The 12,520-nt window shown below is 35.8% G+C and overlaps 1 protein-coding gene across 2 annotated transcripts in view; it reads left to right on the top strand.

The window, feature by feature from the left end:
- The window catches only part of ATRNL1 (attractin like 1), a 1,132,449-nt gene that overhangs the window by 188,642 nt on the left and 931,287 nt on the right, over window positions 1–12,520 (top strand). For both annotated transcript variants that reach the window (XM_043982337.1, XM_043982338.1), the window contains exon 11: window positions 2,068–2,152. In XM_043982337.1, the coding sequence (XP_043838272.1) occupies window positions 2,068–2,152 (85 nt within the window). The remainder of the gene's footprint in view (window positions 1–2,067; window positions 2,153–12,520) is intronic.

The following is a 12,520-nucleotide window of genomic DNA, read 5'->3' as shown; positions in this document are numbered from 1 at the left end:
TTGGACTGTCACAGAAGGGGAGACACGCACAAAGTCCAGGTACTACAATGCCTTGGGAAAGGCCGAGAGAATGGCTATTGGCAAGAGTCGAGGTTGTATTCTTTTGGTTTAATTTTCCCCCACATGGCACTGGATGGCCAGCCTATGCCATCTAATTCGACACCTGACTTCAATTCCCCCTTCTATATGCCTGATGTCATGGACATCTCAATCCTATACATCTGATTAATCCTGACTCAGTAATTTCTCTGTTCTTTTATGGTAACCCCCATAATTATCTCAGGTGTCATGATAAATACAATGTTGGATTTGGCCTTGACATCTGCTACCTATTATATTACATACTTTAATTTCTCATAATGGCATGAGGATAATTAGGCAGATGATGCAAAAAAGTGATGAAATGAAGATTTAAAAAAATCTTTTCTTAATTAATATCACAATTGTCTTCTCAATTTATTCCCTGCAGGGGGGGATGTAGTTTTAGAGAATGTTTCAAATTTTGTTTTTATTGTATGTTTCATGCCTAACAACTGGACAATAATTGTAAAATCTCTAAAAGAGACTGAATTTCCTTAGACATGTTTTTGAAAACTCTCATTTGATTTGATTATTGGCAAAACTATTTAAAGTTGTGTTAAGCTCAATTTTGTAGGAAACTTTCCCAGCTGATTACCAGTATCTGAAACACCTGAGGGACTTTATAACCACATTTAAAATTCTACAGCTGATACTTGTTAGTTGATCTTCAGCATCCACACCTGAAAGACTTCCTTGCCACAACTACACCCAGAGGACATTCCAAGAATCATCTGAGAAAAGACTTACAAAGACTTAAGTGGATATTTTTCTGTTTTCCTTTTCCACACTGTATACACTCTGTATAATGTTCACTTATTAAAGGAGAGTGCCCCCTTTAGTTTTTCTGTTTGTAATGTCCTCCTGCTAAAAGGGGAGTGTCCCCTTTAGCCTTTGTTAATGCCTGCTCAATTTCTTTTCTCTTTTTTTATTCCCTTTACTTTTTTAGTCATATGTATCTAATGTTATTGCCTCATTAAGGAAACAATTGCTTCTTAATGAAGCATAGGGAGGAATGTGCTAAAATAATGCGATTTGGCAGATGCCAGGGGCCCCACCTGAAGATCATCTAAATCAAGACCACACCTGGCTGGCTCTGAGTGGGGTGTTATTCTTAGAGGTACTATTGACATCAGCAAGAGACCACTCTCAACCAATCAGCTTGAAGTACCTCCCCTTTTGGGGAGGGACACAGGGAGTAGGAAGGTGAGCCTGGCATGCTGGATCTTCCTTTTTTCATCTGGAACTGGCTTGGTGGCAGCAGAGATGGAGAACAGGAGGGCCCCCCACTTTCCATCCAGGACTTTGGCATGGTGAGGGACTTCATATGGACTTCTAGGAAAAGCAAAGGTTTCTCTCTGGCTATACCGACTCTTCACTAACTTCTAATACACTTTAATAAATCCTAAAAAGCCTAAACTCTTGTGGAATTTATCAGTGATTTTAGTCAGCTTCCCCCCCAAAATTGGGGGGGGTGAGCAGATTAGGACCCACATTTAGATTTTTAAAATCCCATATCTATGAAAATTGTGTGTGTGTTTGTGTGCATGTTGTGAAGAGGATTTTTTACTTTCATCTTGGTACAGCTTTTCCAAAACAAATTTCCTCATAAACATTACACAGATAATTTGAATTTTTATGTTTTTGGCTAAAAATTCTCTCTTTTCATTTTTTATGTTTTACTGATCTGTTTGTAGATATAAAACAATTATTTTATAAAATTGAATTCCCTCATAAATATATCATCTGTGTAGTAGATTTACTTTCATCCCATCCCCTTATTCACTTTCTAAGTATTTTAATAGTAGAAGATTAGTTCATAGGAAAAAAAATAATTATTGATACTAGGTAGTTGAGATAAATCAGTCACTTTACAACTCATTGTTTCATCTTTTTAAGTTAGTGTAACATTTTATTTGATTTAATTTTGTCATTAAGTACTTTATAATATATTATTTATTCAGGAAAATGTTTCTTTTTTCATTTTAGCTTGTGATGAATGGAAAATTTTACCTAAACCCAATCTTCATAGAGATGTCAACAGATTCGGGCACTCAGCAGTCGTTGTTAATGGGTAAATGAGTATACTTAGAACTTTTTGAAGTACAAATGATTATATGCACATGTGATGTCTTTCAAGTTTAATATCAGTTATTTTAATGTATCTATACCATCAATGTAAACATAAACATTCTGAAGTAAGGCATAATGGAGCATTTTTCTTTTAGACTACATATAAAAATCTGCATAATTTTTTACTCTCATTCTTAATTCTTTTGGTTTAACCATGTTAGGGAGAGTTGGACAAAGACATTAAGAAGTAGGAATTGAAAAGGATATAAGTGGAATATGCGATATGAGGGAATGTGATATTTACCTACTTCAGAATTATGGCTAGGATCAATCCTGATGAATATCCTCCTCCCATGAAAGAGATCTGGAATGACTTCTCTTAAAGATTCATTTTAAGAAATAGTTTTATGACACAGTTTTACCTAAAGCCCTGGTTATAGAGTATATAGCATCAGGAAACTTGTGTTCTAGTCCTTACCCTGTTGCTAAGTAGGGGCCATCATGGACAATTCACTTAATTCCACTTGCCTTGTTGTTGTTATTGTTTAGTTTATTCATTTGTAAAATAAACTAGATGACCCGTTAGAACCCTTGAGGCAGTTGGGTAGTTCAGTGGATAGAGTTCTGGGCCTGAAGTCAGGAAAAGGACTTAAAATTTGGCTTCACATACTAACTGTATGACCCTGGGCAAGTAATTAAACCCTATTTGCCTCAGTTTCCTCATCTGAAAAATGAACTGAAGAAGGAAATCACAAACCATCCCAGTATCTTGTCAAGAAAATCTCAAATGGGGTCATGAAGAGTCAGATATGACTGAAACAACAACAATGATCCCTCAAGGTCTAGCATTCTTTTTTTTTTTTGTCTAAAATTTTGATTAATTTGAATTGAGCATATTTGTTATCTGATGTAGTCAGTAACTTGCTTGTTTCTTTAGATGCCTAAAATTTTCTTTAAAAATGACTTTGCTTTTTGGAAATCCAATTCAACTCAGCAAACATGTAATTGCCTACAATACAGAAAGATGAAAAAGACATAGTATTAACCCAATGTACCTTCAGTCTAATGAGGATAGAAGGAAATAGAACACGTATAAAGATAAGTATGAGACAAGGGAAAATGTGATAATTACAGAACAAAGGCCAAAAGAAGGTGTTCTAGGAAAAGTAGAGAATGTTTCAAATGAGAAAATCAGGACTCACTTTATAGAGAAAGCATCTGAGTGGGGCTAGAAAATATCCTTAGGTAAAGAGGAAAACTTTACTTAGTTACTGTCTTATAATTCAACCCAGACCTCTCAACATCTATTACAGTGTGCATCACAACATGCCTTTATCCATGTCACTGAAAAAATTTAAATAGTAGATTCCCAAGCACAGATTTCTGGGGATTCCCACTAGCACCCATTTTGATATCAAATCATTAATGTCTACTCCTTTTTTCTACTCATTCTATCAGTTTCAAATCTTCCTGTACTATTTTTAACCCATATCTCTCTTATCTTTTCCAAAAAAATAACTTGAGCTACTTTGCAAAATATGTTGCTGAAAACAAGGTACTTTATAGTATTCTTCTGATCCACCAATTTAATGACTCCAAAAATTAGGTTAGTCTGCCATGACCTCTTCTTTGTGGAGCCATGCTAGATCTTTGGGATCATTGCATCATTTTATAGTTGTTTAATTATACCAGGACTGAATTAAAATTCACTAGTTTGGACTGAATTTTATAGACTCTAGTCTCTTCTACATTGAAAAATTTCTTAAATTCTGTTGTACTTCTGCCATTTTCCACAAGTACCCTATTTCATATTGGCTGGCAATTTGAATTTATAAAGGGTAGCTTGAGGTTTCTTACCATCTCTTTACTTCTCTTGAGTATGAACTCTATATTAATCATTTTTGTCTTGTCCTTTCCAATTTAAAGTTCATTCTCCTTGTTAGAAGATACAAGCGATGTAAGAAGCTCCTAATTCAATGTAACAGCTCCTAATTCTCTCTGTTGCTGGTCATCATCATACCTAAACAGCAGTCATCTTCTGTCTTTTGTCTTCTTTCCCCCCAATATAACAAAAAACAAAATCACCCCAAAATAGAAAACAAAACAAACCCTTTTAAAATACTTTAGATTTTTAGCCAACTTGAGTTCATTCTGAACATTAGCATATTTGATAATTATTGTTTTTTTTCTCACTGTAATTATTTTCCCTGCATATTGTGAATTTAATTATTGAGGGCCTCCATTTTTTCCTGTGTTGACTTCTGTCGGCTTATATGTCATGAAATAAAATATATCCTTTCCTTCAATCTTATGAAATAAACTCTCCTAAAATCTATGGTTCATATCAGATTGGCTTTCTTCTCTCTAGTTACAAATTATATATAAAATGTTTTCCTTAAGTTCCACATAATTTTAACCCCAATTTTCTTTATTGAATAGAATAACATCTCAACTAGCAGCTTCCATCCACAATTTTAAGCATTAAATTATTAAGGCAACTAAAAATTTTTTTAGCTTCTATGCTTTTGGAGAAAGTTCCAGATGCTTTAATAGTGACTGTGTGCCTGGCCTGTGATCTTTTCCCTAAAGCTTGACCAATTTCTTTTTCTGCCCATGTTAATTAGGACTATAGTAAACACTAACGACAATATCATTTCTATATCCGACCATGGCTTTTTATCCAAATACTCTGCAATCTTTTCACCTTCCAGGTGCTGGATTTTTTCACATGAATATATTTGTTGATATCCAATAATATACTGTGCTCACCACATTTGAAAAAGTCATTAATCAATCATTAAGAAAGTGTAGAACAGAAGAGACAGAAGCGATTCCATGATAGGAATTAACCAATTAACATATATTAAGCACTTACTATGTGCCAGTGTTTAGTATACAAGTACAAAGAATGAAACAATCTCATTTGCAATGAACTTCCATTTTAATGAGGAAGACAAGTACATAAAATGCAGCATAAATAAAAGGTAAATTAATACAAATATACAAAAATATTTAAATCCAAAGTAGTTTAAGAGGGAACACAGTAGCACTTAAAGAGGCTAGGAAAGGCTTCATGAGGAAGATGGTGCCAGAGCCTGAAGTAGGGGGAGGGGTGTATGGGACGGTCAGTATGAAGGCATGGAAATAAGAGCTAGAGTACCATATTTAAGGAATAGAGGGGAGATCAGTTTGACTGGATTAAAGTATGGAGGAGGGAAAGTAATGGCCAATGAGTCTAGAAAGATAATGGTATAATATTTTAAAAGCTAAACAGAGGAGTTCCTAGTTTATCCTAGAGGCAATAAGGAGTTGATTGCATGGTTCGGGGAGGGTCATATGGTCAGATCTGTGTTTAAGGAAAATTATTTGGTAGCTGAATGTAGAATGGACTGGAATGGTAAGAAACTTGAGATAGAGCAATTAAGAAGACAGTACAGTAATCTAGTCCAGAGGTGATAAGGGCTTTGAACTAAGGTGGTAACTAGACTTAGGTTCCAATTAGTACAAAAAAATGAATCCACTGAAGTAGTTGCATGTATTGGGATTCATATTACTAGAAGCTATAATTATGTAAAATATGAAGCATTGTTCTCAGGAGCATGATAGCAAGGGAGCCATGGGAAGCTTGGGTAGAGATATGTGACTTTAGCATTTAGGAAGGAACCATATAGGGTGAGATGGAAGATTAGTGAAAGAAGGAGAATGAATAAGGATGTAATTTGTTGGAGGAGAAGGGACTGGATGGTATCAAGTGCTCATGTAGAAGGATTGGTATTGAAAAAGAGAAGGACCACCTCTTTTTCAGCAACGAGGTAAAAGGAGGAGATAGTGGGAAATAATATCAAAGGTTTTTGAGATTAAGAGAATAGAAAATTGGGAGCCCAAGTTTAATTGCTTCAGTTTTTCAGTAAAGTAAGAAGCAAGGTCCTTAGTTGAAAGTGAGGGAATGGAGGGAGATTTGTAAAGATTGAGGAGAGAAGAGATGTTTTGAAATAGATTCTGCAGGTAACAACAAAGAATTAAAGGACTCCCTTGCTGGAATAGGTGCTCAATTGAGTTAGATAACATGAATTCATAGTGTACCCAGTTGATATGGTTGTAGGACTTCCTTGAGCTTCATTCAGGAAATCATGGGAGGGATCAGAGGGTGTGGATTTAAAGTATACTCTATGCCTGAGGTTTGCCAAAGAGTAATGGGAAAGAGATTCAATAACAGAGGAAAGAGTAAAAGTTGAAATGGCTAACAATCAGGTTTAGGAAGTAAATTGAAGTCAGAGCAAGGGTAGTGGCCTGGGGTAGTGGTAGTGTGGGGTGAAGGAAATGGAGTTTTTGATGATGCTGAAGAACATGTATAGGAGTAGTGACAAATAGGAAGAGTGATAGGTTATGGTCAGATAGGGGAATGTTAAAATTTCTAATTAGGGAGATTTGGCATTTGTATATAGTATAATGATAAGATCTAATATTTAACCATACCTTTGTATGAATGAACTGGAGTTAATAAGTGGGTCATGGGACTTAAGATTGAGGAAATGGGAGATAAGAGCTCGAGAGAGCACTTACAAAGATATTAAAGTCCCCTAGTATAAGGGCAGGAGTTGGGGAGGAGAGAAACATGGTAAGCCATGTTCTGAACTCCCTGAGAAAGGAAAAAGAATGACCTGGAAGTTAGTATATTACAGCTGTTATAATTTTGACCAGGTACAAAATTTTAATTGAATGAACTTCAAAAGAAGAAAAGTTATTGAGTGAATGAGGAATAGGGAAGGACTGGCAGTGATGATAGGGAGCAAGTACTGCAACTTCCCCCTCCAGGGCCAATATGAGGAATGATGGTGGTGGTTAGAGAACATATAACCAGTGCTGGAGAGACTACTGGGGGAATACAGTGTCGTCAGTGGGGTTAGGAAAATCTTTAAATGTAGCTTATTCATGGCTTTTGGTCAGCTTTTTATAAGTATGGGTAACAGGGTCTTCCAGCTTCTATGAAAATAGTCAAGTTAAGTAATATGGATTGAATTGAAGCCAGCAGTCATTTTTCCCCACCAAGAGCTGCAGAAGCCATAAAGGACCAATGAAGCCCACAAACAGATGCCCATAAACAGAAGACATACCAATCACTTGAAGTAGCCCCTAAGGAATGAATACAATTCTCCTTCCTTTTGAATGACACCTACTTTTCTATCAGAGTCCTAGGTTCTTCTGCTTCAGTACTACTCCGTGGAAAGGAATTGAACCTGAGATTGCTGGCAGGGCAGCCTCCTGGAATTCTGTTGGATGCCTAACATTATTATGGAATACAACATAGTCAATTCCAAATTCATAATGCTGCCGATAGTTTAGATTCTCAGAATATACACACACACACACACATTCTGAGGCTGCTGAATAAGCAATTCCCTTCCTACAGTAAGGACCTACTCAGTTCTGACTCAGTAATAGTGGGGAATAGTCTATGTCATTTGCTCCACCATGGAGTGACTTTAGTCTTTTATTATACTCCAACAGCAAGGGCCCATGTGAACACTCATCTTTTTACCAGGAGACTTTGTGCTTAGAAACTCCCCTTCTTTCTCAAATAGTCTTTAATTGTTGTTGTTGTTGTTGTTTGTTCTTCATTTCAGAAGAGGACCATGACATCAGGGTGATATCACGACTTGCATTGAATTGGATTTAAGTGAGGCAGGGCTGTGTACGGTCACCAACCTCATTCTCTCCTCCAGAGCCATCTTGAGTCCAGTGACAAGATGATTGGAGATGGCCCTGGATGTTTAAGGCAGTTGGGGTTAAGTGACTAGCCCAGGGTCACAGAGCTAGTAAGCATCTGAGTTAAGATTTGAACTCAAGTCCTTCCAACTTCAGGGCCAATGCTCTATCCACTGTGCCACCCATCTGCCCTCTAATATTCCTACTTGAATTTAGGGATTACTCAAGAGGAAATTCCCAAGGCTAGCATTGTACAGCAAATATCCCTTCTCTGGCTAGAAGATATTATGCTATCTAGGAAATTTTTCCTCTTAAAATTGGGAAACAGGAGTAAATGAATATATCTATAAATCCTTGTGGCCACATGGATGAGCATATGTAGCTCCCCTTTGATTTTGGCTCAAGGAAACCATTAACAATTGATGAGTTTGGGGGTAGGGGAGGGAGAAATTCTACTTCAAAGGATATCAGTAAAAAAAAGGAGCCTCCCACCCAATTAATCTTTTTAAAAATTTTCCCCTTTTATTAAAATTTTCCCCCCAATTACATGTAAAAACAATTTTAATGTCAATTTTTAAAACTTTGTGTTCTCAATTCTCTTCCTCTTTCCTTCACCACCCCCTTCAAGAATGCAAGCAATTCAATATAAGTTATACATGTGTAGTCATGCAAAACATTTCCACATTAGTCAGGTTGTAAAAGAAAACAGACAAAAAAACTTAAGAAAAAGAAACTAAAACATATGCTTCAATCTGTATTCAGACACTGTATTCAGTTCTTTTTGTGTAGATGGATCACATTTTTAAAAGAAGTCCTTCAGATCTTTGCATTGCTAATAATAGCCAAGTCATTTATAGCTCATCATTTTACAATATTGCTGTTACTTTGTATACAGTACATCTCATTTTGCATCAGCTCATATAAGTCTTTCCAGGTTTTTCTGAAAGTATCCTGCTCGTCATTTCACAGTTACTATTGCTAATTGAATTTCCCTCCATCCTACTTCCTCCCCATGTCTTTTTTTGGGGGGGGGCAATGGGGGTTAAGTGACTTGCCCAGGGTCACACAGCTAGTACGTGTCAAGTGTCTGAGGTTGGATTTGAACTCAGGTCCTCCTGAATCCAAGGCCGGTGCTTTATCCACTATGCCACCTAGCTGCCCCACTCCCCATGTCATTTACTCTATTCTCTATCTCCTTTCACCCTTTCCCTCCTCAAAGGTTTTTTTTTTTTGCTTCTGACTGCCCCTTCCCCCAATCTGCCCTTCCTTCTATCACCTCCCCTTACCTCTTTATCCCCTTTCCTTCCTACTTTTCTACAGGGTAAGATAAATTATTATACCCAATTGAGTGTGTATGTTATTCTCTCTCTGAGCCAATTTTGATGAGAGTAAGGTTCACTCATTCCCCAGTACCTCTCCCATTTCCCCCTCCACTATATAAGATAAAAAAAGATTAATCTTTATAGGCCAATAGAGAAGACAACAGCCTGTTACTTAGAATGGGCATTCTTAGCCTTTTGTGTGTGTATTATGCATCCCTTTGACAGTCTGCTGAAACTTATAGACCCTTTTTCAGAGTAATGTTTTGAAATGCATAAAATCAAAAGTATATGATTATAAAATAAACCAACTCTATTGAAATACTGTTATTAAAATATTAAAAGAAAATGAATTTGCAGACCTTAGGTTAAGAACACCACTGAGTTCTGGATGTAATTAATTCATACTAGGACAATTCTACTCAATTATACTTAATCAGGAGTTTTCTTTTGTTCTATGGGCATTTTTCACACTCTAGAAGGGGATAAGGTATGGTTTTACACAATAAACGTTTTACACAAAGATTTATCTCATAATAAACTCATCAAAAAGATTAGATAATTCTCCCATCAAAGTGCTTCTCCCTACATTTGTATTTTAAATATTGGTCCAGAAATTGAAATTCATTCTTAGGTTAACTATCTACATAAATAGATTTTCACTTTCTGATTCAACTTTTCTGATATACTTGTTTTTATTTGGTTGCAGTCATGTAAAAATCACCAGTGCTCTTAAGATCATGTGATCAGGGGCAGCTAGGTGGCACAGTGGATAAAGCACTGGCCCTGGATTCAGGAGGACCTGAGTCCAAATCCGGCCTCAGAAACTTACTAGATGTGTGACCCTGGGCAAGACACTTAACACCCACTTCTTTGCAAAAATTAAAAAAAAAGATCATGTGATCATAGATTGAAAGAGAACTGGAGTAATTTAGTATGATGCCCTCATTTTATAGATGAAGAGATGAGCCCTAAAAAACTAGTGACTTGTCATGGGTCATAGAGATAGTTGACACAGGATTTGAAGCCAGGTGCTCTAACCTCTGAGATTTTAATTGTCTTTGTTAAAACTCCATATTACTTAGTAATGTTTCTGCATTCCTTAGAAAGTAGAATTTCTTATAAAAATATAGTTTGTGGCCTCATGAATCACAAGGAGTAATCACTTCTACTAGTAGTACTTAACTAATTTGCTCTGTCTTGGTATGTTTTATATCACAACTTGAGTATATGCTTCAGGAAGAAAGAAGACTTTTCCACATATGTTATCAGATTGATGAATGGCTGCCTCAGTACCCCTCAGAAAGGAGTCACCAAACTCCACTACTCAAAGCTTGATGAGATCATCACTTACCAGATAATACTTGTGTATTTACAGACTTATTCCTTGGAGAATAAGTAGTTATTTTCTCTTCAGGGGTTTTAGCTTCTCTGTTCTTTAGTTTATTAACATGTTAAGTGGTCCCTTTTATTTCTTTTCTCCCCCATGTCACATTCTCCAGACAGAAATCAGAATTCTTCCCTGCTTCTTCACCTCTTTTTTCTTCACTTTTATATGCAAATGATTATCAGATGTTTCTTTAGTCTGAAGTTCTCTCCTGACCTCTAGTCTTACTTTTCCAGCTCCTTATTGGACTTCTGAAACTTAACATGCTCAAAACAACTCACTTCTTTTTTCTAAACATTCCTTTCTTCCTAACTGTCAAAAGCTCCACTATTCTTCCAGTCACCCAAGATTGCAACTTAGATGCCATTTTCAAATTCTCCCTTTCTTCTATCTGCCTCCTCATATTCAGTCTGTTGCCACATGCTGTGAATTCTGCCTTTGCAAGAGCTCTTCTATAAAAGCCTTTCTCTGACAATACCATCACCTTGGATCAGTTCCTTATCATCTCATGCCTTGACTATTTCAATAGTCTGCTAGTTGATATCCCTGTTTCAAATCTCTCTCCATGACAGTTCATCCCATCAAATATAGTATATACTTTATATACTATACATGTCATATAGATACATACTATATATGTATATATAGTATATAGTATAGCTATCAAGGTAGTCTTCCTAAAGCACAGAATTGACCATGTTGCTTCCATGTTTTTTAAAAAAACACCTCCAAGGCCTTTGTATACTTATACTCAAATATACAATTCTCTTAGACTTTTAAAGTTATTCATAATCTAGCCCCTTCTTACCTTTCTAGAATTCTTCTACTCTACTTCCCCTCCCATATTTAGTGATCCAGTGACATAGACTTACTAATTATTCCACTTTACACTTTGTAAGATTCCTTTGATGTTTCTAGGAATGTGGTAGAATGGCCTTTTAAGACTGTGATGAGGGCAATTGAGGATACTGATTACCTATAGAAGTTCAACTTAGCAAATATTTATTAAATTCCCACTGTTTGAAAGGAATCGTTCTAAGTGCTGTGATACACATTTGAAAAAAAGGAAATCAACCCTCTCCTCTAGGAAATTTGAAGATTCTACCACCTACACAGATCAGGAAATCAAAGTTAATTGGGCTAGGAAGAGAGTATGAAGATAAAATGAAGGACAGTTTCATTGAGAGGGTGACACCTAACCTGATTTATGAAGGGAAGATAAAGATTCTATGAAGTGAATATGAAGAGGGGATCTTTTCCAGGCACGAGGAATAGTACATGCAAATATTTGAAGGTTGGAGATAGAATTGCAAGGCAAAATTTGTCAATTCAGTTTGATGAGAAAATAAAACATAGAACAAATAAAAGTAAATAATTTGAGATAAGACCAGGAAGGTAGATTGGAGTCATGTCATATAGGTCTTTATATGTATTTAATTCTAGAGATAAGGAGCCAACAATCTACAAGGAAAATCTCTGCTTTTCCTAATCCTACCCACATATTAATTATTTTCTTAGAAATTAAAAAAAATACAATGTTTTCAAGGCATGTAAAGTTCTCTTGCTCGTATAATCTAACTCAATTGGATTACTATGAAAACTTTGCAGAATTGCAATAACTGTGGATTGACATTATGCATTGAAGATATGTTTGACGTTTAAGTGGTTTAAATTTTGGTTACTTTGTTAAAGAAAAGAGAGGAATGCTTTATGGAAAAAAATATCCTACATTTGATTTCTGTTCTATTTCTTTTCTCTCAGCATCATATTCACTTAGAAATATTATACTCTCAAAAGAGAAATTGTAAAATTTCCTTTTTAACCATCTAGCTGACAAAAACTGTTTCTTAAAATTCTTTCAATTAACTGAAGAAAATACCGTATTGATCCCCCCAAGAAGTGCTGTTTCTTTTATTATTTCTTCTTTTATGCCTTAGTACTGATCTTTATTGTATTT

This window comes from Dromiciops gliroides, chromosome 2, assembly GCF_019393635.1.
Source record: "Dromiciops gliroides isolate mDroGli1 chromosome 2, mDroGli1.pri, whole genome shotgun sequence".
NCBI lineage: Eukaryota > Metazoa > Chordata > Mammalia > Microbiotheria > Microbiotheriidae > Dromiciops > Dromiciops gliroides.
The sequence above is the reverse complement of the archived record's forward strand: the minus strand, read 5'-3'. Positions and strand labels throughout refer to the sequence as shown.